This window comes from Juglans microcarpa x Juglans regia, chromosome 4D, assembly GCF_004785595.1.
Source record: "Juglans microcarpa x Juglans regia isolate MS1-56 chromosome 4D, Jm3101_v1.0, whole genome shotgun sequence".
Taxonomy (NCBI): domain Eukaryota; kingdom Viridiplantae; phylum Streptophyta; class Magnoliopsida; order Fagales; family Juglandaceae; genus Juglans; species Juglans microcarpa x Juglans regia.
Window position 1 is genome coordinate 8,956,739 of NC_054600.1, and position 21,072 is coordinate 8,977,810.

The following is a 21,072-nucleotide window of genomic DNA, read 5'->3' on the forward strand; positions in this document are numbered from 1 at the left end:
GTTATATTTATTACTTTTGTAGTGTGCTCCAAAGGCTCTCAATTTGTGTTATGTTACACTGCTTGTGTCTTGTTTTAACCACATGCTAATTTCTTGAGAGCGTCATAGAATTTCCTAAAAAATATACTATTAAATGACACTCGTGTAGCTAACTTTAGGGACATGGAAAAATAATTCAACACATGCCAAGTTAAAAGTTGTGCTGAATCTGTTTTTATTTTTTTATTTTTTTCCTTTGATATGTAAGGATAAAGTTTTAACCCCAAGGGGTTGGCCGAAGTGGTGAAAGCCTTGGTCTTAGGGTATCACTCCCTTCAAAGTCCAAGGTTCAACATCTCATGGGTGTAAACAATCTTTTGGGGCTACACTCCCTGGTGAAAAGCCAGCGATTTAACTAGTTCCGTGTATGAAAACTTCTAAGGGTGTGATGCACGGGACTGAGGTTTCCTGACATAAAAATAATAATATTAATAATAAATAAGTTGTGCTGAATCTGAAAGGCCAAGGAGTGAGGCATTTTTTATGAGTACGGTTAGCCACCCCAAGGTTATCCTTGGACACAAGGAGGGCCTTCTGCCAGTCAGTCTTTACATGGTTATTAAGATGTTGGTTTGCTTGGAAGTCGAATGAACTCTGGCTTGGTGAATGGAAATGGCAGCAGCCCTTGATTTTTTGAGGTGGTCGTCTCATTTGATATTGAGTTTCCTCTGCACTCAGCCATAGCAAGTCTGTTTTTTATGGGTGTTATAAATCAAGCATGCTTGATAATGAAAGGCTACTACATTTGGTGATTGCGTTAAAGATGAGCAAAAAGTTAAGAGCCAAGCTATTGGAGCTTTACTGCCGTTGTTGAGCTAACCTAACAATACCAGTCCATACAAACTTAACCCCAGCTTAAAACGCACATGACATGACATTGATATTAATAGGTCTGCCAGCAACGTAAAGCAATCAATGTTTTAACAAGTTTGTAAAACACCCGCATTCCAAAATTGAAAGGCTTGTTCATCAGGAAGCTCGAAAAAGACTTGAAAATATGGTAATCTCAAACAGGACCTGGACGGCACTTGGCTCGAGTAGATACTATAGGCCGAAACAGTTGTCAAATGGTAGTTGAGACTCAGCGTGATGGTGCGGAGAGAGAGCATAAGGGAGTATAAGGATCTGTAAGGCCTTGTTTGTTGCTTTCCCCTGATGAATGACACTTTCTTTGGACTTCTACATTACTCTGTACCACAATTCTAGGTAGGGGTGGGCAGCAGGCCCCGCTGCCCCTCCCTGTTCACCCTGCCCCTGCCCATGTGGGGCGGGGGCCCTTGCCTGCATCCCTGTAGGTCAGTAGAGGCGGGGGACGGAGGGGGCTAAGCCCCGCTCCGCTTTTCCCCTGCCCCGCTTAAATATATATATAATTAAAATTAAAATTATTATATATATAAAATTAACTCAACTTTAGTTTTTGCAACTTCGTTGAGCCAAACTCCAAGGTAAGACTCCCGGACCTAGATTTTATTTTTTGAGTTTTGGAATGGAGATTGGAGGAAAGATGGGTTGAATCAGAGATAAAGGATGTGAATGATTGTGAATTTGTGTGCTGTGGATTATGATTTGTACATGTGTTTGAAATTGATATCGCCTCTGTTTGTATTTTTTTTTTTTTTTTGTAGTTTATATTTCTAGGTGTTTTTGGGTGTTCGGATTTCAATTTAGAGTTCCAATACGAAATACCCTAAATTGATTTACGGGTTTCGATTGAAACTCCTGAAATTTCAATTTAGGGATTTCAATCTGAAACCCTAAATTGAGTTAGGGGTTTCGATTGAATGATTTAGGGATTCATTCTGAAACCCCTAAATCAATTTATTTAGGGGTTTCGGATTTAGGAGTTCAATCCGAAACTCTAAATTGATTTAGGGGTTTCAATCCAAAACCCCTAAATTATGTTGGCATTGCACTTTGCCTTATTTTTTCATGTGTGGTGTATTATTATGATTTTTTTATGTCTTGTGTTGATTGATTTTATAATTTTTTATTGTGTTGTAGAATCAGGAATGTCTTGTCAAAGAGATTTCACTGATAGCTCTCATACCCCTACTAGTACCCTTGTCCCTATCAGTACCCATGCCCCATAACCGAACCCTACTCCAACCCTTGAGAGTGGGAGTGCACCTTGCCCCGCCCCCAAGCCCACACAAAGCAAGAAACTTTTTTCCTTAGTTTGGTCTCATTTTATCAAACTAAAGGGTGATGACCCCAATAACCCCCAAGCTAAATGTAATTATTGTGGAAAAATATATGGATGTCACTATAGAAAATATGGTACATCCCAGTTAAAAGTCCATTTAGAGGAACAATGCAAGAATAGTCTAATATTAAGATCCTTACTAGAGAAGAGTCAATCTAGACTAGAAATTGGACTAAAAAAAATGACGGATGAGAGTAGTGGGGGTCCAACTAAAGGGGTATATGAAGTATAATGCTGATGAGTGTAGAAGGAAGTTAACTCGTATGGTTATTATAGACGAGCTACTTTTTCAGTTTGTGGATGACAAAAGGTTTCAAGAATTTGTCCAAGAATTGAAACTTAGATTTACGCTTCCTTTTCGTATGTGGCAAAGGATATTAAAAAGATGTACTGGAAAGATAAAAATGTTTTGAGGGGTCAATTGGTAGGTTTGGTAGTTTGCCTCACTATCGATACTTGGACTTCTGTCTAAAATTTCAATTATATGTCTTTGATTGTTCATTTTATTGATTCTGATTGGATTCTTCATAAAAAGATTATTAAGTTTTGTCAAATAACTGATCACAAGAGTGAGACGATTGTGAAGGTCTTGGAGGCCTCAATAAAAGAGTGGGGGTTGGCACGGGTTTTGACAATTTCGGTTGATAATGTCTCGTCTAATGATGTCGCTTTGGTATATCTAAAGACTTATCATCTTATAGAGGCAAATAAAACAATCTTGGGTGGTGAATATTTGCATGTTAGATGTTCTGCACATATCTTGAATCTAATTGTGACTGAGGGGTTGAAAGATGTTGATGACTCGGTTGCACGAGTTAGACTGGCTGTGAAATTTGTGAGGTCTTCTCCTTTTAGATTGGAGAAATTCAATATTGTTGTGAAGACTATAGGCATAACATCAAAGAATGGTCTTTGCACTGATGTTCCTACCAGATGGAACTCAACCTTCTTGATGTTGGAGGCGTCCCAAGAATATAAGGCAGCCTTTCAATTATTGGGTGATGAAGACATTCAATATATCAAATACTTTGATGAGCAAGAGAGATTAGGAAAGCCTAATGATGATGATTGGGAGGTAGTTTGTACTTTGTTGATTTTCCCGGACTTCTTTACGATGTGACATTGAAGTTATCTGCTTCTTTATAGCCTCATCCCATGAATTTTGTTAACAAATATGTAGGGTGAAAGAAAAATTAGACGACATGTGTAGGGATTCCAATCTAAGGATGAGGGAGATAACATTGACCATGAGGGTCAAATATGACAAGTATTCAGGAGATTTGACTAAACTAAATATTTTGTTATATGTGGCTGTTATTTTTTTATCCCTGTCTAAAAATTTCAGGCATGTTATATGGTTTGGGACTTGCGCACGATTAGGCATGGACTGATCCTATTGGTGGGATGACCCGAGATACCCTGGCTAAATTATATGATGAGTTTAATGCAATTAAGGGTGATACTGCATCTACTACACCTACACCTACCCCAAAACTTCCTCCAGACACCAGGGCAACAAAGAAGCGTAAATTGGCATGGACTAAGACCCTCCTCGCACATAATCTCACACTAGTCCATCAATCTACGGAAGTGGTTTCAGAGTTAGACAAATATTTTTCAGGGGATCTTATTCAAGATGATGATGGTTTCGACATATTAGGATGGTGGAAGGCAGCATCAAAGAAATATCCAATCCTTTTTTATATTGCCCACTGTATGTTGGCCATCCCTATTAGCACCGTTGCCTCGGAGTCAGCCTTTAGTACCGAATGGCGCATATTGAATCATTTCCCTAGTTCATTGTCTACTACAACTGTGGAGGCATTAATATGCACACAGAATTAGACGATGAGAAATTATATTTATATTTCGGATGTTTTAGATTTTAAGGAGACTGACGAAGAGGGTGGTGATCAGTCTGGATCTGGACCATCTGGTAATTTTTGTTTTTATTTTATTATTTTGATTTATTTATATTCATTTTGATTTCATCAGTATTAATTTTAGTATTGATTGTTGTAGTAACACGAGATGACTCAGATGATGTTTACCTCCACTACAATATAAATATGTGTTCAAGCCTCAAAAGACTACCCATCCGGGCCGCCCCAAATATCACAGTCAAAGACCCAAACAACTTGCCTCTATCTTTAGATCCTTAATTTCTTAGAATATTGAAATTTGAATCATTTGTACGTATTATGTATTTGATTTGTAATTTTGTAATGTTGATACAATGTCCTTTGGACACTTTTGTTTGTAATTTTATAATTGTTTAGACTTTCCATTTTATTTTTGTAATAGCTTAGTTATTATTATTATTTATTAGTTTATTAGGTCGTAGATTTGTAGTTTGTAGTAGTAATTCATTAGAGTCTAAATTAGTAAATTTGTATCATGTATATATTATTTTTATTCATGTAACTTTTTTTTTTAATCAGGTTTTTTAACTTCTAATTTATGGGTCCAAAATAGCAGCTTCTGGGCCATTTTGGAAGTTATTTCTGGGCCATTTTGAGCTCATTTCAACAATTTCTAAGCCAAAAATGGCCCAGAAACCACTTCTGTGCTTTAGGCACAGTAGGGGGCGAGGGGATTGACCCCCCCCCCCAACCCGTAGGACAGGGTACCCCACCCCCGCACACCGGGGGCAAGGGACGTGACAAAAATGTGAGACCCCGCCCATGTGGGGGCAGGGGGCTACCCTGCCCGTAAAGGGTAGGTAGCACCCCGATCAAGTACTAGGTAATATTGACAATGTTGGAGAATTTTCCTTTTCTTTTGTTAATCATAAAAAACAAAAACAAAAATACAGTTATGCATCATTGAATTTATTTCCAAAGGGATATCAAGAGTTCAGGACATGCCGTTCTCACAATAAATTCCAAATAAAAAATGATAAAATTTCTACCCTCCTATTACTCATTTACTACTCTTTTTGTATTTAATTTTTTTTTATTTTTTATTTTACTTAATAGTTAAGGAAATAACTATTAGTAAAATTATATTTTTTTAAAAATTTTTTTTTTAAATTTTTTTTAATGATTTAAGGATGTTAAAAAAAATACTTAAAAAATAATAATAATAAAATAAAAAGTTTTCAAATACATGTAAGTAGTAAATGGCCCTTTCCAAATTGTCTGCGTTCACAAGCTCTTTGAATTTATTTCTTTTTTATTTTTTCCTTTCTTGTTTCCCTGATAAGGATGAATGGCAGAGTTCGTACATCACAGAATTACTACCTTAGCAGTGACTTCTATCCTTATTCACAACACAAGAAACCATATAAACCTTTTTAGGTCTTCTGGCCTAACTTCCAAGGTACAGGCCTCGGATTTCATTGTACCAAAGTGGAATTGCGAGTCTATTGATTTATGTATGTTTTCACCCTGGAGTAGACGAAATGGTACAAAAGTTGAAGAACAGAACTCGGAGCAAAGATAGCTGTAGGGTATCTCATATACATGAAATTTGTAAATAGCACAAAAGGTTATGAAGTGCACAGTGTCGATGGATGTTGTATAGAAATTGTGGGGAGAGGGGGGGGCAGTCAGCAAATGGATTTTCCTATCACAAAATTAAGGCTAACCTAAATTCAACATTGCATCTGACTAGGATATAGAAATCCATTTCAACATCAGGAAATACGCATATGCTTGATTGGTAGGTTGTAAAAGGGAGTCAATGCCAATTCTGAACCACTCACCGATAAAAACTTGTCTTGCAACTCTGATATGAGATCTCCAAGCCAGTCACACTTTGATTGGCTCGTATTTCTCGCCTACTGCACCACCTTTCTGTTTCTGGAACTGGATGTACCGCAGCGTGCTGGCGAAGAAAGCATCTGCAGCTGGATCTGGTGTGGTAGTGTCACTATGCATTTCAGTGGTAATTAATTCAATCAGGCCCTGGATTGTGGAAACAGTAATCTGAGGATTTCCTTTCTCAAAGAAATAAAGGTACCTGCATATACAATAATGTATGATTATCCCATCTTTTGAAGAAAAATTGTAGAAACAGACTGAGATTTGATGAGATTAGGGGCAAACGCCGATTACTTGTTCAGTATCTCAACAAATAGTGTCACCGATCCTGTGTTGCCCCGTGCTGCATTGGCCATTTGTTGAGCAGCATTTGCAATTCGTAATGCACGCTTAAGGCAAAGTAGGACTCTGGTAAAAACATCAAATGATTATAAATAAATAAGCATTACAAAGAATTTAAAGTGACATCAATACAAGGTTCAAACTCCAATGCTAGTCTTAAACTTGCACAAACCAACTAAGTTTATTACATGAGAAATACTTAATGTGACTAGTTTTTTTTTATGAATACTTAATGTACCTAATTAGTACATCCTGACACATTATACAATGATTTAAACCTTTAAAAATTGTCATATTAGCATTTTAATCTTCTATTCCCTTACACTCCTTTGTTTCTATGTTAATGATGAGAAAACTCACTAACTTTGCTCGAAAAGGATTAATGACGACTTATATAGTGTGCCGAAGTGAAGTGTATAAGTTGAGAAGAAACTCACGCATTAGGAAAGCAGAAATATTGCTTATTTTAGATTAAAAAAAGTAGCTGTTTAATTAAATATATTACTTCTCATTTAGTAATTTTAATTTTAAATCAGGTTAGTAATTTAAATAGATTTATTGTTTATTACTTATAAGTTTAAATTATAATGCGATGGGATATTTGATAACATAGTTTCAAGTGCGTAAAGTTCCGTGCTTTGAAAATTATATAGTATCCAGATAATATTAGGGCTGGCAATTTTTGACAAGGCACACGAATTTGAAACTAATCCTACAAAATTAACATGTCAGGATTGAGGTGTCTAACCTGTTTAATTAAAAAATTCGGGCTAGGGCTTACCGGCACACGATTTGACACGATCAGAAACTGACACGATATTCTGAGAATTTTTGTTTTGTTATAGGTAATTCTGGCAATTTTTGTTACAACCCGCAAACCCAATACAAACCAAACACGAAATTAGTAGGTTAGGATCGTTTAATTAAGAGCATTGCTATATACTATACTCCTATCCCACTTTCATCCCATTTTATAATTGTGGCATTTTCAATCACCCTTGGATCATCTCTTAAAATTTTTTTAAAATAATTTAAAGGTTGTTGGGTAGGAGTGGGACAAGGATGGAATGATGGTGTTGTATATAGAATTTTCCTTTAATTTAATGGATCGAGTAAGGATTGACTCATATGTTTGAATCCAACTTGACACGATTTGAACCCAACATGAAAACACAAATTGGCAGCCCTAAATTATAGATGAGCCAAAGTTAGCTGACAGAACATGTAATGCTTGAAAACACCAATTAGACATGTATTTGCAGCATATTTGGGAGGAGGGGGGGGAGGTCTTATGAATGTGAGATTATGGAAAAGCACCTTTCTCCATCTTTCATGTTCTCTTGATCATCAACCCAGAAGAGATTTGAGCATGCATAAACGGCTCTACATTGATCAGACTTCTTTAAAAGCTTTGCAGAATACTGCAAAAAGCCATCATATGCAGGTTTTTAGGAGAATCAGTCTTATAAGTGTTCTACCAGAATAATCAAATCTAGAATTTACCCCTGTTGCCTTGTGTGTTAAGGTATCCCTGTTCTCAACACCGAAAACATGCATCCTCTGAAGAGTTCCTATTATTAAATGTATTGCAGTCACCTGTGCTTTAGAATCCTATTACAGCAAACACATGTAAGCCAAAAATGTGGAAAACAAATGTCATAAGACTAGTTCCAAGATTATCGACCAACTTACTGAAATTTCTTCTTCATACAGAATGTATGCTTGAGTGAAAAATTCATAAGCAACAGGTTCTAAGTCACAGTCATTTGCAGCCTAACAGAAAACAAAAGGGACATGCAAGTTAGCGAATGTTTTAGCCTATTGATCCCTCAAATGTATAAAAAGCAAACGATTCCATGTACCTCAGCACATTGCAGATACAGCCGTAATGAAAGTTCAGGTGCAGGAACACTTGACAGAGCCTCAATTGTCTGAAACAAGAAACTGGAAGTTTACTAAGAACACTAAAATAGATAAATGAATAAACTCAAACTCAGGAGTAGATCATAGATGTGACCATCCAAAAAACATAATCTACATAGCAAAGACAAAACATATACAGAAACATATTTATATTTTGGATCATTACTTCTTTCAGTAGAAATATACCTGATTCAAAAGCTGAAAAATTTTCTTTGGAGTAGTTGACGTTTCATCCCCGAAAGGATTTTCATCTTGGCCTTGTAACTGCCTAACCAACTACATATTACAGGCATCATACAGTTCATCAGTGCAACTATCTAGTTTTTCTTCAGAAAATCAAAAGCAAGGCTTACAGTGCTTATTTCACGTTCCAACATATACAAATTTGCGTACTATATGATTTTCAAAACAGAGAGTTTTGCTCCTATGAAGTCATGTCATCAGCTATCTCTTTATTGTTGTCAATGAAAGACTACTATAGCGATCCTTGGGGTTTGATCCCATTTGAAATTGGTCCTTATAAAAAAGACCAAAATAATTCCTCAGGTAATACCCACATATTAAAGTGACCTCTTTGTTGAACTTCCATTAATTAAATGACGAAAATTGTTAGCACGGCAGTCAATTACCACACCATGACCAATCATGGACTGACATGTGACAAATTTTTTTCAATAAGTGGCACATAACACAAATTTGCATGTACACAAATAAATGCAGTCAGTGTTAAAAAAATTTAAAAATAAAAACACAGTCAGCATGCTGCATTAACAAAAATACTAAAAAATTATAAAAGCATTCGAAAATAAAAGATGAGCAAAAAAACTTAAAAAACTACAAAAAAAAAAAAAAAAAAAAAAAACTTAATAGCCTTTAATTAAAAATTAAAATCAAGTAAAATAGTAAACACAAAAAAGAAACTTGAGAAACTAAAAACAATAATTAAATTAAAATTATAAAAATAAAATAAAATAAACTCGATTAGAAAAACAAAAAATTAATAATAAAAAGCATAAAAAATAGATTTTTCCATTTCTAAATTCAGGTTTTTTAAAATGAAAAATAATATAATTAATAAAATTAATTTAAAAAGGATTAATAGTCCTTTAGTTTGGCTAACGTGCACTTTTCTGTTTTCTCAACTTATGTTCTTTTATTTTGGCACGATAATTAATAGTTATTGGTCCCGTTCTACATTCAAGCAAAATTTGCAAAATTTCTTATCATTAATATGAAACAAGAACAAGGGATAAAAAAAAACAAATTGTTCAACCAAAAATTCAGTGATCATTATGCTAACATGGACACAATTGTAAAGGTTTCGTTTTGTATAATGTTTCAAGGTATGCTGACTCAGAGACATAAAGTATTTTTCATTTAATAAATTAAGCTATTTTTGTGCATTTTGTAAGTTACAAATAAACATTTTAAAAAAGTTACACTTTAGTGATGCAGACCAAAATAAGCCCAGCCATTCTGCATACCAACAGTGATTAATTATGTGATGCTTATCCCAGGAATCACAAACAATTTTGACAACTTAAAACTTGTTAGTATTAACATGCAAGTTATAACAGATCACAATTTGTAGTGTGAGTTGTATAGAAAGAACCAGACCTTGAGACAGGAGAAAATGAGAGAAGGAATGGTAAAGGGTAGACGCTTTGGTCCTCCGGTCAAGATATGCTTCCTTACTGTGCAAATTATCTGCAAAGCACATGAAATCACAGTAAAAAGGAGCTCACAGTGAAATGAACTGGAACAAGACAATTATATCATGATTCATGATGCAGTAGAAACTTTGGCGTTAAACTTCAACAGAGGAGAAACTTATTCCACAAGGTACTCTTCAGTCTTTACAAATAAGAAATTAACTTGTCGAAGTAAGAAAATGGAATTAGCCACCACAATTTAAGCCCAAATTCTAAGATATGAACAGTCGGAATTTACAAGAAAATCAAATTTACCAATGTCACAATTTAATGGGAGAAAAAAAAAATATATCTTACATACTTGTCAATATGTAAATTTCTCCAGCATTTTTTTTAAGTAAAATAAATCTCCAATATTTCTATAAACCATATGGAAAACCAAAATCGATGGACTTACGAAATAAGATTAAAAATCTGAAACATTGTATACACAAATATGACAAGCTATTGTGCATAAATACATTCTACACATAAATTACCTTAAACATTTCTTCAGGATCTTCATTGTAAAGCATCTGAATGAGACGTGCAAAAGAATTCTGCTCCTCCTTGAAATCATCCTCATCAATCTAATATAGAATTAAAAGAAAAGAAAGGCACACATACACACAAAATGTCTCAGAAACATTACCAGTACTAGTCTTTTTTTTATTGGCAAACAAAAAGTCCGGAGTCATTTTTTTTACAGGTCAAAAAAGTACCAGTCATTAGAATGAAAACGGAAAACAATCAGCAAAATGGCCACAAATAGGAACATTTAGCATCATTTAATATGTATATTACTAAAAAGGAATTACAAATGACCTCATCTTGAAGATTCCCCTCTAAATCCTTGATAAGTCCCTTGACTAATTCAAACAATGCCTCAACCTGTAAACTGACAAACCACATTATTACAAAAAAACAAAAAATAGGATGTCATGGCACCCCTTCTGTGGTGCCATGACCGGGGTTGAAATCCCCCTTCAACAAGTTTCCTAGAGGGGAAAAAATTAAAAACAAAAAATAAAAATATACCTTGTCCTCAGTTTCTATACACGTTTTGTTTTTCATAATGCTTTGAATTATAACAGTTGCCATGACTTTGTTCGTTTCAGTGTCCAAGTATTCCATGACACGGGGATAGTTTGAAAGCTTCAAGGCAGTGACAATATCATTATATTTCTCAAGCGGAGCACTTAAAAGTGCAACAATCTGTTTTGTTGCTTTGCTGTCTTCAATCTTTCCTTTGCCAGAGAGTTTCTTAACACATGCTCCCTGAAAGAAAAAAACAGGCACAGGATTACTATCCTAGTATGACCCTGTAAGAATAATCTATTAAACCACTTCCATGATGACATAAAGCAAATGAGCAACCAGTTCGTGACAGCTAAATGAAACTTCACAATATGGACAGTTATTTAATATCCTCTTCTCTAAAACTTACTGATCTTAACAATCTCACTATACCCATTATGGCACATACACTCTACAACCAGCCTTTGTAGCCAAGTGGTAAAGGGTAAAATTGAAGGTTGAATCTTCTGTATGCGTCTGTGACTATAAGCTTGTCAGCGCATGTGTTGTGCTTGTGAACAGTAGTGAATGGAGTAGGAGCACAAAACCACCGTACCCACTCTTTTTCCTTTTTGTTCTGATAAGGTGTGGATGGTACGAGGCCACTCGGATGCTATATCGTATTTTTTACAAGAAAAAATGTCTAAAGAGGTACCAAAGGGCACACAACCCAAGTGCATGGGAAGTATATAAAAGGAATCAAATACAAGAAAAAAGAAAATATGAGAAGAAAAACTACAACCAAATCCCAAAATACAAGTACTCACGAAATTGAGTGTGGATATGATATTCCTTTGTTATAATAGTTTTGGTACAAAAAAATGCACAGCCCATAGCACATTTAAAATTTTGAAATTTCAGAAGGATTTCATTTCACACAAAAAACTTGGGATGTAGCAATGTGGAGCCATTCATATGATGAAGGCTTCTTTGTATCTTCACAAGAACCTGTAATAAGCTAAATGAGATACATCAAAAAGTAACTGAACATTAGCCTCATCATCCACTCAATTTTATAAGATTAGTGGGTCTCTGAAGTAGGGAAATCTGAAATTAAACAATCATACTCCTGTGGATGTTGACTGTTTCCTAGGAGTAAAGGAAAGGAAAATAAAAGTGTAAAAAATAAGTAGACCATTTAAAGCTAAGGGCCTATTTGAGTGTGGGTTGTTGATATCTTAAACAGTTTTCTTCCCAAATATAAAAAATATCCAGAGTAAAAACTTTCCAGCCAAATGGATTTCAAAGAACACACAAAAAGTACATATAAAAAAATCTGAAACAAACAAGAAGTAGAATAAATTAAAAAAAAAAAAAGGTAAGAGGGGGAACCCACCCCCTCACCCCTCACTCCGGCAGCCACCAAGCCACCGCTGCAGTGGCTTGGACCAATCTAGCCACTTCGATTAAGCCACCTCTAGGATGATCGTATCAAGAATGTGGGTTTTATTTCTTTTGTTTATGTTTTTTATTATTCATTATTTATTACAAACCCTCCAAAAAAACTTCTCTCCACCAGGTTTTTCCATCCAAACATATTCTCAATGGGTCTCATCACTTCTACAAAACTCTATAAAAACTCCTCTAAAATCTTTCTACTACTACTCATGAGACTTCTAAAACTCCCAACATCCAAACATCACCTAAGTGTATGTATCATTGGATCTTGGTCTATGAACAGTATATGCTAAGTGAACCCAAAAGGCTGCATGCACAAGTTAAATCACTAGACAAAGAAGCATACCAACACTTGATCTGCATAATCAAGTCGATCAGGGTGGACGTGAAGAGTGAACGTGAGAAGAGAGGAATATAAAGTTACAACTCCAATGGTAGGCATGTCAACATGTGCTTCTATCACCTGCATCAACATAGAGTCACTAAATTACCAACTTCCAGAATTTAACATGGAGAAAGATAAGGGGGAAAGAGGCATGGGATGAAGAGGGAAATAAAATATTGCGATTGTGCATCAGAAAAATTCTATGCAAGGTCAAATTTAGTATGTGGAGCTAACACATGGGAAAAATAAAAGCTCAAAAAAGTTGAACAAAAATTAGTTCAACTATACCGGTATCAAATTATAGTTTTTAGAATGTTAAATGGGAATAAAAAATTACCTTCCCAATGGCATTGCTCAATTTGGAGAATGCTTCGACTTGCAAGAACTCAGGCAACACTTCAGCACTTGAAGCAGCATAGTTTGAAAGCCTTTCCATTAACTGGGATAGCACCGTTTTGATGTCAACAGATGGCTGAGAAACATAAAATTCAAGAAGGGTGAGAACCAAGAGAACTTAGAAGAAGCCAAAGCATTGCATTAATAGCAAAAAACAAATTGCTACAGAATTTGTTTTGGCAAGTTTGGTACAAGGGAAGGACATCTTTTCCCATCTACTCTATATTCATTGATCAAGTGGATAAGGTTTTAGTATTATCTCTAATTTGTGTATTCCTTATCTTAAATGGAGAACAATACCGCGTGCATTCATTAAACTATAGTAAATGCAATCCATTGCAGTCCAATATGCACTTCAATAAGTAGATGGTGCAGGTCGCACAGTTCCTGGCTGATGCCCAGCACGTTAAGGTTTAGACATTTCGATGCAACCATCATAAGAAATTTATAATTTCAACAAAGGACCTTGACTTGCAAGATGGGTATGGGAAACATAGGAAAGGTTAGTGGAAATAGACAAGGCAATATCCACGGTGGGGAAAAGATATTGACAAAACACAACCAAGTCATGACTACCTCCTATTAAGCAGAGAGAGGCTATTGAAAAGGCCCAATATCACCAAATACATTCGATGTGCAGAACAACCACCAAAGAAACAAATCGTAAATAAAAACATAAACCACATAGAAGAGATAAATCTGGACAGAGACTTAACTAAAAAAAAAGCTTCTATCACCAAATATATACTCCAATAATCCAATAATTAGGCCCCATTTGGATTTAGAGATGAGCTGAGATGATTTTAGATAAGTTGAATAAAATATTGTTAGAATATTATTTTTTAATATCATTATTGTTTTGAGATTTGAAAAAGTTGAATTGTTTATTATATATATATATATATTTTTATAAGTAAAATAAGTATTATTAACAAGAATGGGCAACAACTGCAAGTTACAAAAAAGTATGCCCTATCTACGGAGGCACATTAGAAACTAAGAAATCATGAAGGTCCATGCCATTAAAATCCACAGCAATGGCCCAAGTACAAAGAGTCCTAAAAAAGAAAACTTTTAGCGCTGCCATAGATCTCTCCTTGTCTTCAAACGTCCTCTCATTTCGCTCCTGCCACAAGCACCACATGATACAAATAGGACTCATCTTCCAAATCACTTTGATCTGGTGCACACCTCGGATAGAGGTCCAACATGCCAATATATCCACCACGGATTCCGGCATAACCCATGCTAGATCCATCCTTTTAAACACATCATTCCAGAGTGTCCTGGCTACCTTACAATGTAAAAGTAAATGGTTCACCGACTCACCCCCTCCTTTACACATACAACACCAGTCTGCAATGATTATCCTCCTCTTTCTCAAATTATCTGTAGTAAGAATCTTGCCTAATGTCGTTGTCCACACAAAGAAAGAAGCTTTGGGAGGGGCCTTGTGTCGCCAGAGCCTTGTCCAGGGAAATTGTGCCTCCGGCACTTGTGCAAGGACCTTATAAAAGGAACGAACAGTGAAAACCCCTCTCCCTGCAGGAATCCACCACAGACCATCCTCATGCTGGATATTTGGACAACAAGAATACAAAAGACTATAAAAATCTGCAAAAATCTCCATCTCCCAATCTTGTGCCGCCCGGTTGAAATTAATATTCCAGTGAATACCCCCTCCTAATATTCCCATAACCTCCGCCATTGTAGCATCTTTGGCACTTGTTTATTATATTTTGTGTGGGAATTTGGAAAAGTTGTAATGATGAAATAAGTTGAGATGAGTTAATGTGAGTTTCCAATCCAAACCGGGGCTAAATGATGAGTAAACATTTAACAATATCAAGATGGAACCTTTCCATTATTTATTTTATAGCGGAAGTTTTCCTGATTATTTAACCACTTGGCTTTGTAAAAAGCTATTGAGTCATGACAGAAGATTTTAACCGTGGAAGAGTTCAACAAATTGCATGCCTCTTTCTTTTTGAAGCCTCCCCAAGGTAGGGTCCTTCAAACCCACCCTTGGGGAGTAAGCATCGGATACAAGTCCCCACTGTCAGAACCGTATATCCGTTAATCTAGGAGAACTCCTAATGCAGAATCGAACCAAAGATATGGGAGCCTACAACTAATCCCAAGCCTACCTGTTAACCATTAGGCTGCACCCTGACGTAAATGACCAGTTTTAACACGAGTTACTAATTATTTTCCAGGGAACTTCCATATATCATAATAACAATCCTTTTGACGATGAAAGATGAGCAATATTAATTCAGTTCAATGTAAACTACAACTATGTCTACTAAATTACTATGGACCAGAAACAATCTAAACATATCAAGAGTTGAACTTATCAAAATATATATGCATACATACATACATACATACATATATATATATATAAACATAAAGAAGTTATATAAGAATGAATAAAGCATATGATGGCACCCACCTGAAGCTGAGGGCAAGCACTCAGTAGTACATCAAGAGTTTGCAAGTGGTACTCATCAGGAAACACTTGGATTATGCAATCCATCAAGTAGTGTTGGGCAAGCTCATCTTTACAATTTACAACCTAGGAAAAACAATTGAGATGAAGAATTCATCATGAGATGCTTGGAAAATGGGAATCAAACATCATAAGTCTCCAAAAAGTACACAAGAGAAAACCAAACAGATCCTACCTGCTCCAAGACTCTGGGAAGAACAGTGTCTTTGTACATATCAAGGTCAACGCCCTCAATCTGACTGAGAACATGCAGGTTCTTCCCAACCTAATGAAAACCCAAGGTAGGCAAAAAGGAGCTATCTTTAAGCATACACTGAAAACGTACATTTTATTGTACTGAAAGTACCAGAAATGAACTACTCATATTACAAGATCACGCAGCTCGCTCCTTTCTTTCTCCCGCTTCTCCTTTTCCCGGGCAGGTCCCTGCAGACCAGAAACCCCAACAGCAAGCCTCAACACAGGATCAGCTAAGAGTATGATATGATTCACAAGCACTATAACACCAGCATGACCAGAAATCATGCCCTCATGATACACTTTTACCTTCATTACATGCAAGCATCATGGTCATTGCTATTTAAGGCTCAAGGCACACCTAAGTACTTTGGGGTTCTAAATCTTCACATTTCAAAACAAAAAGAAGTTGGAAACAGAAAAGCATGTGAAATATGAACAATCTAACATCTAATGGAAGCCATGGTAAGATGGGAATTACAACCAATAGACATAAAAATGAATTCAACCAATAAAAATTGGAGAAAATAATGTCAGTCAGCATAGGAAATTAGTACCGAGTGTCAAAAAAAGGAATTGCCTTTCTGCTTATGCTAAGCCTTAATGCTTTATGTGGATCACAAGAATACACTACATAAAAGCTTCACAGGGCCTAAAGCATGCCTAGTAATGCTTCTAGTAATACAGATTTTGGTATCACGCATGCCCAAACATTCAAACATGCAATAATTCACAGATAAATTGAACCGACCTGATGTTGCATCCGCACCCAAAGTTTATTCATTTCTGTGAAGTTTTGGAGAACAAATTCTACAGCATCTGTGACGGTGTCAGCATCTCTGCCAGAGTGAAAAGCAAATAATTCAATGCACAAGCCACACTACAGTTTCAAACGCACAGAGCACGCACAGGTCTACTGATCAACAAAAATGAACCCGGTGATAAACAAGGACTAGCAGAAACGAGCTAATTTGTGACAGATTTATTTACTAAACTCAGTACTTAATTAATTTAAGTCATATCTCAATACAGCATCGATGTTAAAGCTATGTTCCAGATGGTAGTCAGTATCTAGTCGCAATTCTTAAGCCAAAGAGAGATGGTCAAGATACTGGAGAAATAGAATGTAATTCTTATACCCAACTACGAGATGAGTTTGACGAAAGAAATAGAATGTAAATAACCAACTAATTCCCTTACCCTTCGTACTCGGAACCAATATCAGGTAATTTATCCCGACTGACTTGAGAAAGGTAACTCCTTAAAAATAGCCCGCGTACAGGATGTTGAATGCCTCGACACATCTCCACAAGATCTTTGAGAACATCCTTAGCAGGAGCTTCCTTAGACTTGATGTATACAGATCCTACCGTGCAGAGTAGATACCTGATGGAGATCACAAAACTCATATATTGAATACAACCAGAAATTTTATTGTGGTCAGATTGATAAATTATGATTTTTTCATATGTAAGATTGATAAGTAGCGTTACACTTAAATCAAAGGAAGGAGTATATATAACTTACAATCTGGGCAAAATGTTACCAGCGTGCTGCACAAGCTCGTACAGATCGATAATGGAGCAGCCACGGCGAGCCTCTTCCTTGAAGAACATCTCCAGCTTCCTCAACTCATCGAATGACCGCATGTCTGAGTGGACACATCGCACACTCCAATAAACAATCATACACAACCTCGTCTTGATCATAGATGTCCCGAATCCAAAGAGAGGAATCGGTGAGAGAGAGTGAAAGAAAGATTAAACTCACAGAGTTCGTAGTATTTGTGAGGGGAAAGCCTCGAAGTCCGAAGCTCGGAGAGCATCTGAGCAGAGTATTTCAAGGCGTCTCGAAGATTGTTCGAATCCTGAAAAGAATCAAGAGGAATCGGCGGAAATTAGGTCTGGAAAAAAGGGGGAATTCCTCCAATTTTTCCCCTTTCTGGTGAAACAGACAGACACTAGGACATCAATAGAGGGAGTTACCAGGGCACGGTGCATGTAGAAGGCGTTCTGCTGGAGGCCGGCGATCCCAGCGGTAAGCCATTTCTCTTCGTCTTCGACTCCGTCGGAGATCATTGTCTGCCGCTCTATACTCCGTGCGCTCAACTGCACCGTCTAAAATGGCTGGCTCTATTTAGGAATTGGGAATTTGGGATCGGAGACTCTCCCTTGAGGTTTAACCATTTAATTAGAACTATCCATTTGGATATTCGAGCAAACGCAAAAATGTCTCACGTCCAGTCTGCCTCGAAACTTTCAAAAAAGGAAGAAAAGTTCACATTTTCACCGGTTATGTCTACGTAAACGTCGAATATGTTTTCACCGGCTAGAAAAAAAAAACGTCGAATATGTTTTAATTTTTTTTTGTTAAACTAATTAAATTCTATCCTACATTACATACTTGTCAAGAAAATAAAAATAAAAATAAACAAAACAACCATCACGACATACAAGCATTTTCCTTAATTTGCTACAAAACTTCACAGAAATATACTTATATTTCTTTGATTCTAAAAGTGAAAGATCTAAAGATTATCAGTAATTACAGACTCATTAGCTTACGAAATGTTCTTTATAAAGTCATCTCTAAGGTGCTTGCCAACAAGTTAAAGAAAGTGCTACCATTTATCATATCTACTAATCAAAGTGTCTTCATCTCAGGTAGGTTGCTTATTGATAATGTGATGGTAGTTTATGAATTGCTCCACTCCATGAGAACTCGACAGAAAGGTAAACATGGGAGTATAGCATTAAAGTTGGACATGACCAAAGCTTATGATAGAATTGAGTGGACTTATTTAGAAGTCATTTTGAGAAAGTTGGGGTTTGCTGAGAGATGGGTGAGGATGGTGATGGAATGTGTAGAAACTGTTAACTATGTTGTCCTTGTGAATGGTCAACCAGGAGAGAAAATTTTTCCTTCTAGGGGATCAGACAATGGGATTCACTTTCCCCTTACTTGTTCATCATTTGTGCATAAGGTCTAAGTGCGCTCTCGGAAGATTCAAACAAGAAATGAGAGACCAAAGGTGTTGTTGTAGTGAGGAGGGAATGAGAATCAGTCATTTACTTTTTGCTGATGATTGTGTTCTTTTTTGTAGTGCCTCTATGCAAAGTGGAGAAATGTTCAAAAACTACTAGAGATATATGAGGCAGCCTCAGGTCAATGTCTTAATAAGCAAAAACACCCATCTTATTCAGTTCCAACACCACACAAAGAGCAAATGACCTGATTATATAAGAAGCTGGGGTGAATCCAAGTAGCAGCTATGAGAAATACTTCGGGTTATCTATTTTTGTGGGAAGATCCAAGTATATTTACATTTAGAGGTATCAAAGAAAAAGTATAGCACAAAATCAACAGCTAGAAGGACAAGTTTATGTCACAAACAGGGAAAGAGGTACTGTTAAAGGCTGTCGTTCAGGCTATTCCAACATATTCAATGAGTGTATTTATGTTGCCAATAAAGCTTTGCAAAAAAATATCAGCAATGATAGGCAAATTCTGGTGGGGCCATAAGCAAAATGAAGACAAGATCCAATAAAGGAGTTGGTATAAGATGGGAGCAGCAAAACGAAAAGGGAGTCTGGGTTTTAGAGATCTAGAATGTTTCGATAAGGCTATGCTAGCTAAACAAGCCTGGAGAATTCTCTATAATCCTTTCTCAATGGCAGCTCAGATAATGAAAGAAAAATACTATAGATTCTCAGAACTGTTGGAATCCAAGATTAGGTATGGGGCATCTCATATATGGAGGAGCATTGGGTCTGCTATGGACCTATTGAAAAATGGATTAATCTGGAGGGTAGGTAATGGACGGAAGATCAAAATTTAGAAGGATAGATGGGCCCCTATTCCATCAACCTACAGAATTCAATCACTTGTTAACAGATTAGACAGCGAAGCAAGAGTAGAAGAGTTAATACAAGAAGATAGGGGTTGTTGGAACAAATTTGTTATTGAAGAGATTTTCACACAAAGGGAAGTAGAAGCCATTTATAGCATTCCTCTTAGTAAGATGGGAGTGGAGGACAAGTTGATCTAGGGCTTTACTAAGAATGGTTTGTTTTCAGTTAAAAGTGCCTACCATTTAACTCACTCGACAAAAAGATCATGGAGGGGTGAAGCTTTAGTTTCATCAGATGCAGGGAATTGTTCGAACAAAGTGTGGAGTTTACAGGTTCCTAGCAGTGCAAAAGTGTTTATCTAGAAAGCCTGTCATGAAATTCTTCCTACTAGATGGAATTTGATGAATAAAAAGATTCTTCAATCACATTTATACCCCATATGTGAGCTGGAGGAAGAAACAGTTTGTCATGCCCTTTGGAATTTCCCAGCAACAGCAGATGTGTGGTTTGAACACCAAAGTCCTATGCATAAATGGTCCAGATGCTTTAGAGATTTCTTAAAGCTGTGGAAGAAATTGCAGGGAAGCCTACAACCTGATCAATTGGATATGGTGGTTGCTGTAATGAAGAGAATTTGGTATAGACGAAATGCTTTTTTCTTTGAAAATAAATATGAAGGTCCCCAACAATTATTTCTTGCTGCCCAGCAAGTATTAGAAGATTTTAAGAATGCACAAGTTAGAAACTCAGAAGAGCAGATGGCACAAAGAACTGACAAAAGCACCAGCAGATGGGAAAAAACCAGAAGAGCATGTAGTTAAGATTAATTGGGATGCAACTGTGGATTTAAAAACTGAAAGAATTGGGATTGAGATTATAGCTAGGGACTCTGAAGGGGATATTCTAATGTCCCTTTGTGCAAGGTTGGAACATGTTATAGTCTAATATAGCAGAATCCTTGGCACTTAGAAGGCAATGGAGGTGTGTGCAGATCTTGGTTTCAGGAATGTGGTGTTTGAGGGTGGTGCACATGCTATGGTCAAAGCTGTAACTGGAAGTGATGAGTGATGGGCTTGGAATGGACAGATTTATGAAGACATTAGGAGGATCCTTCACTTTCATGCTTCCTGGAAGGTTCAATTTGTGTTTAGAGAAGCTAACATGACTGCTCACAAATTAGCAAAATATGCACTTCTTGATGAAGACGAGAAGAAATGGATGGAAGAGAGACCAGATTGTATTCTTAATGATGTA

At 36.4% G+C, this 21,072-nt stretch overlaps 1 protein-coding gene across 2 annotated transcripts; it reads right to left on the minus strand.

Moving 5' to 3' along the window:
• Positions 1-5,671: 5,671 nt before the first annotated feature.
• Positions 5,672-18,261, minus strand: LOC121259867 (vacuolar protein sorting-associated protein 35A-like). 2 transcript variants are annotated; one of them, XM_041161665.1, is made up of 21 exons: positions 17,953-18,261; positions 17,738-17,834; positions 17,495-17,618; positions 17,168-17,353; positions 16,719-16,806; positions 16,100-16,156; positions 15,906-15,995; positions 15,674-15,796; positions 13,160-13,294; positions 12,784-12,900; positions 11,001-11,240; positions 10,767-10,853; positions 10,463-10,552; positions 9,889-9,978; positions 8,458-8,547; positions 8,211-8,279; positions 8,041-8,121; positions 7,852-7,959; positions 7,666-7,769; positions 6,301-6,414; positions 5,672-6,205 (listed from the first exon to the last, which is right to left on the minus strand). In XM_041161665.1, the coding sequence occupies exons 1-21, from the start codon at positions 18,043-18,045 to the stop codon at positions 5,995-5,997; spliced, it is 2,394 nt and encodes a 797-aa protein (XP_041017599.1). In that variant the 5' UTR covers positions 18,046-18,261; the 3' UTR covers positions 5,672-5,994. The 2 variants fall into 2 exon arrangements, with proteins under 2 accessions (XP_041017599.1, XP_041017600.1); XM_041161666.1 differs by having other exon boundaries at positions 10,788-10,853; positions 17,953-18,260.
• Positions 18,262-21,072: the final 2,811 nt, after the last annotated feature.

Excerpts from the sequence above, each read along its gene's own strand:
- LOC121259867 (XM_041161665.1), bottom strand. The coding sequence starts at position 18,045 with ATGATCTCCGACGGAGTCGAAGACGAAGAGAAATGGCTTACCGCTGGG. Across the intron at positions 15,996-16,099 it reads GGAGCGAGCTGCGTGATCTT|GTTGGGAAGAACCTGCATGT; the intron begins GTAATATGAGTA and ends GGTTTTCATTAG. Across the intron at positions 8,122-8,210 it reads TGTATCTGCAATGTGCTGAG|GCTGCAAATGACTGTGACTT; the intron begins GTACATGGAATC and ends GTTTTCTGTTAG.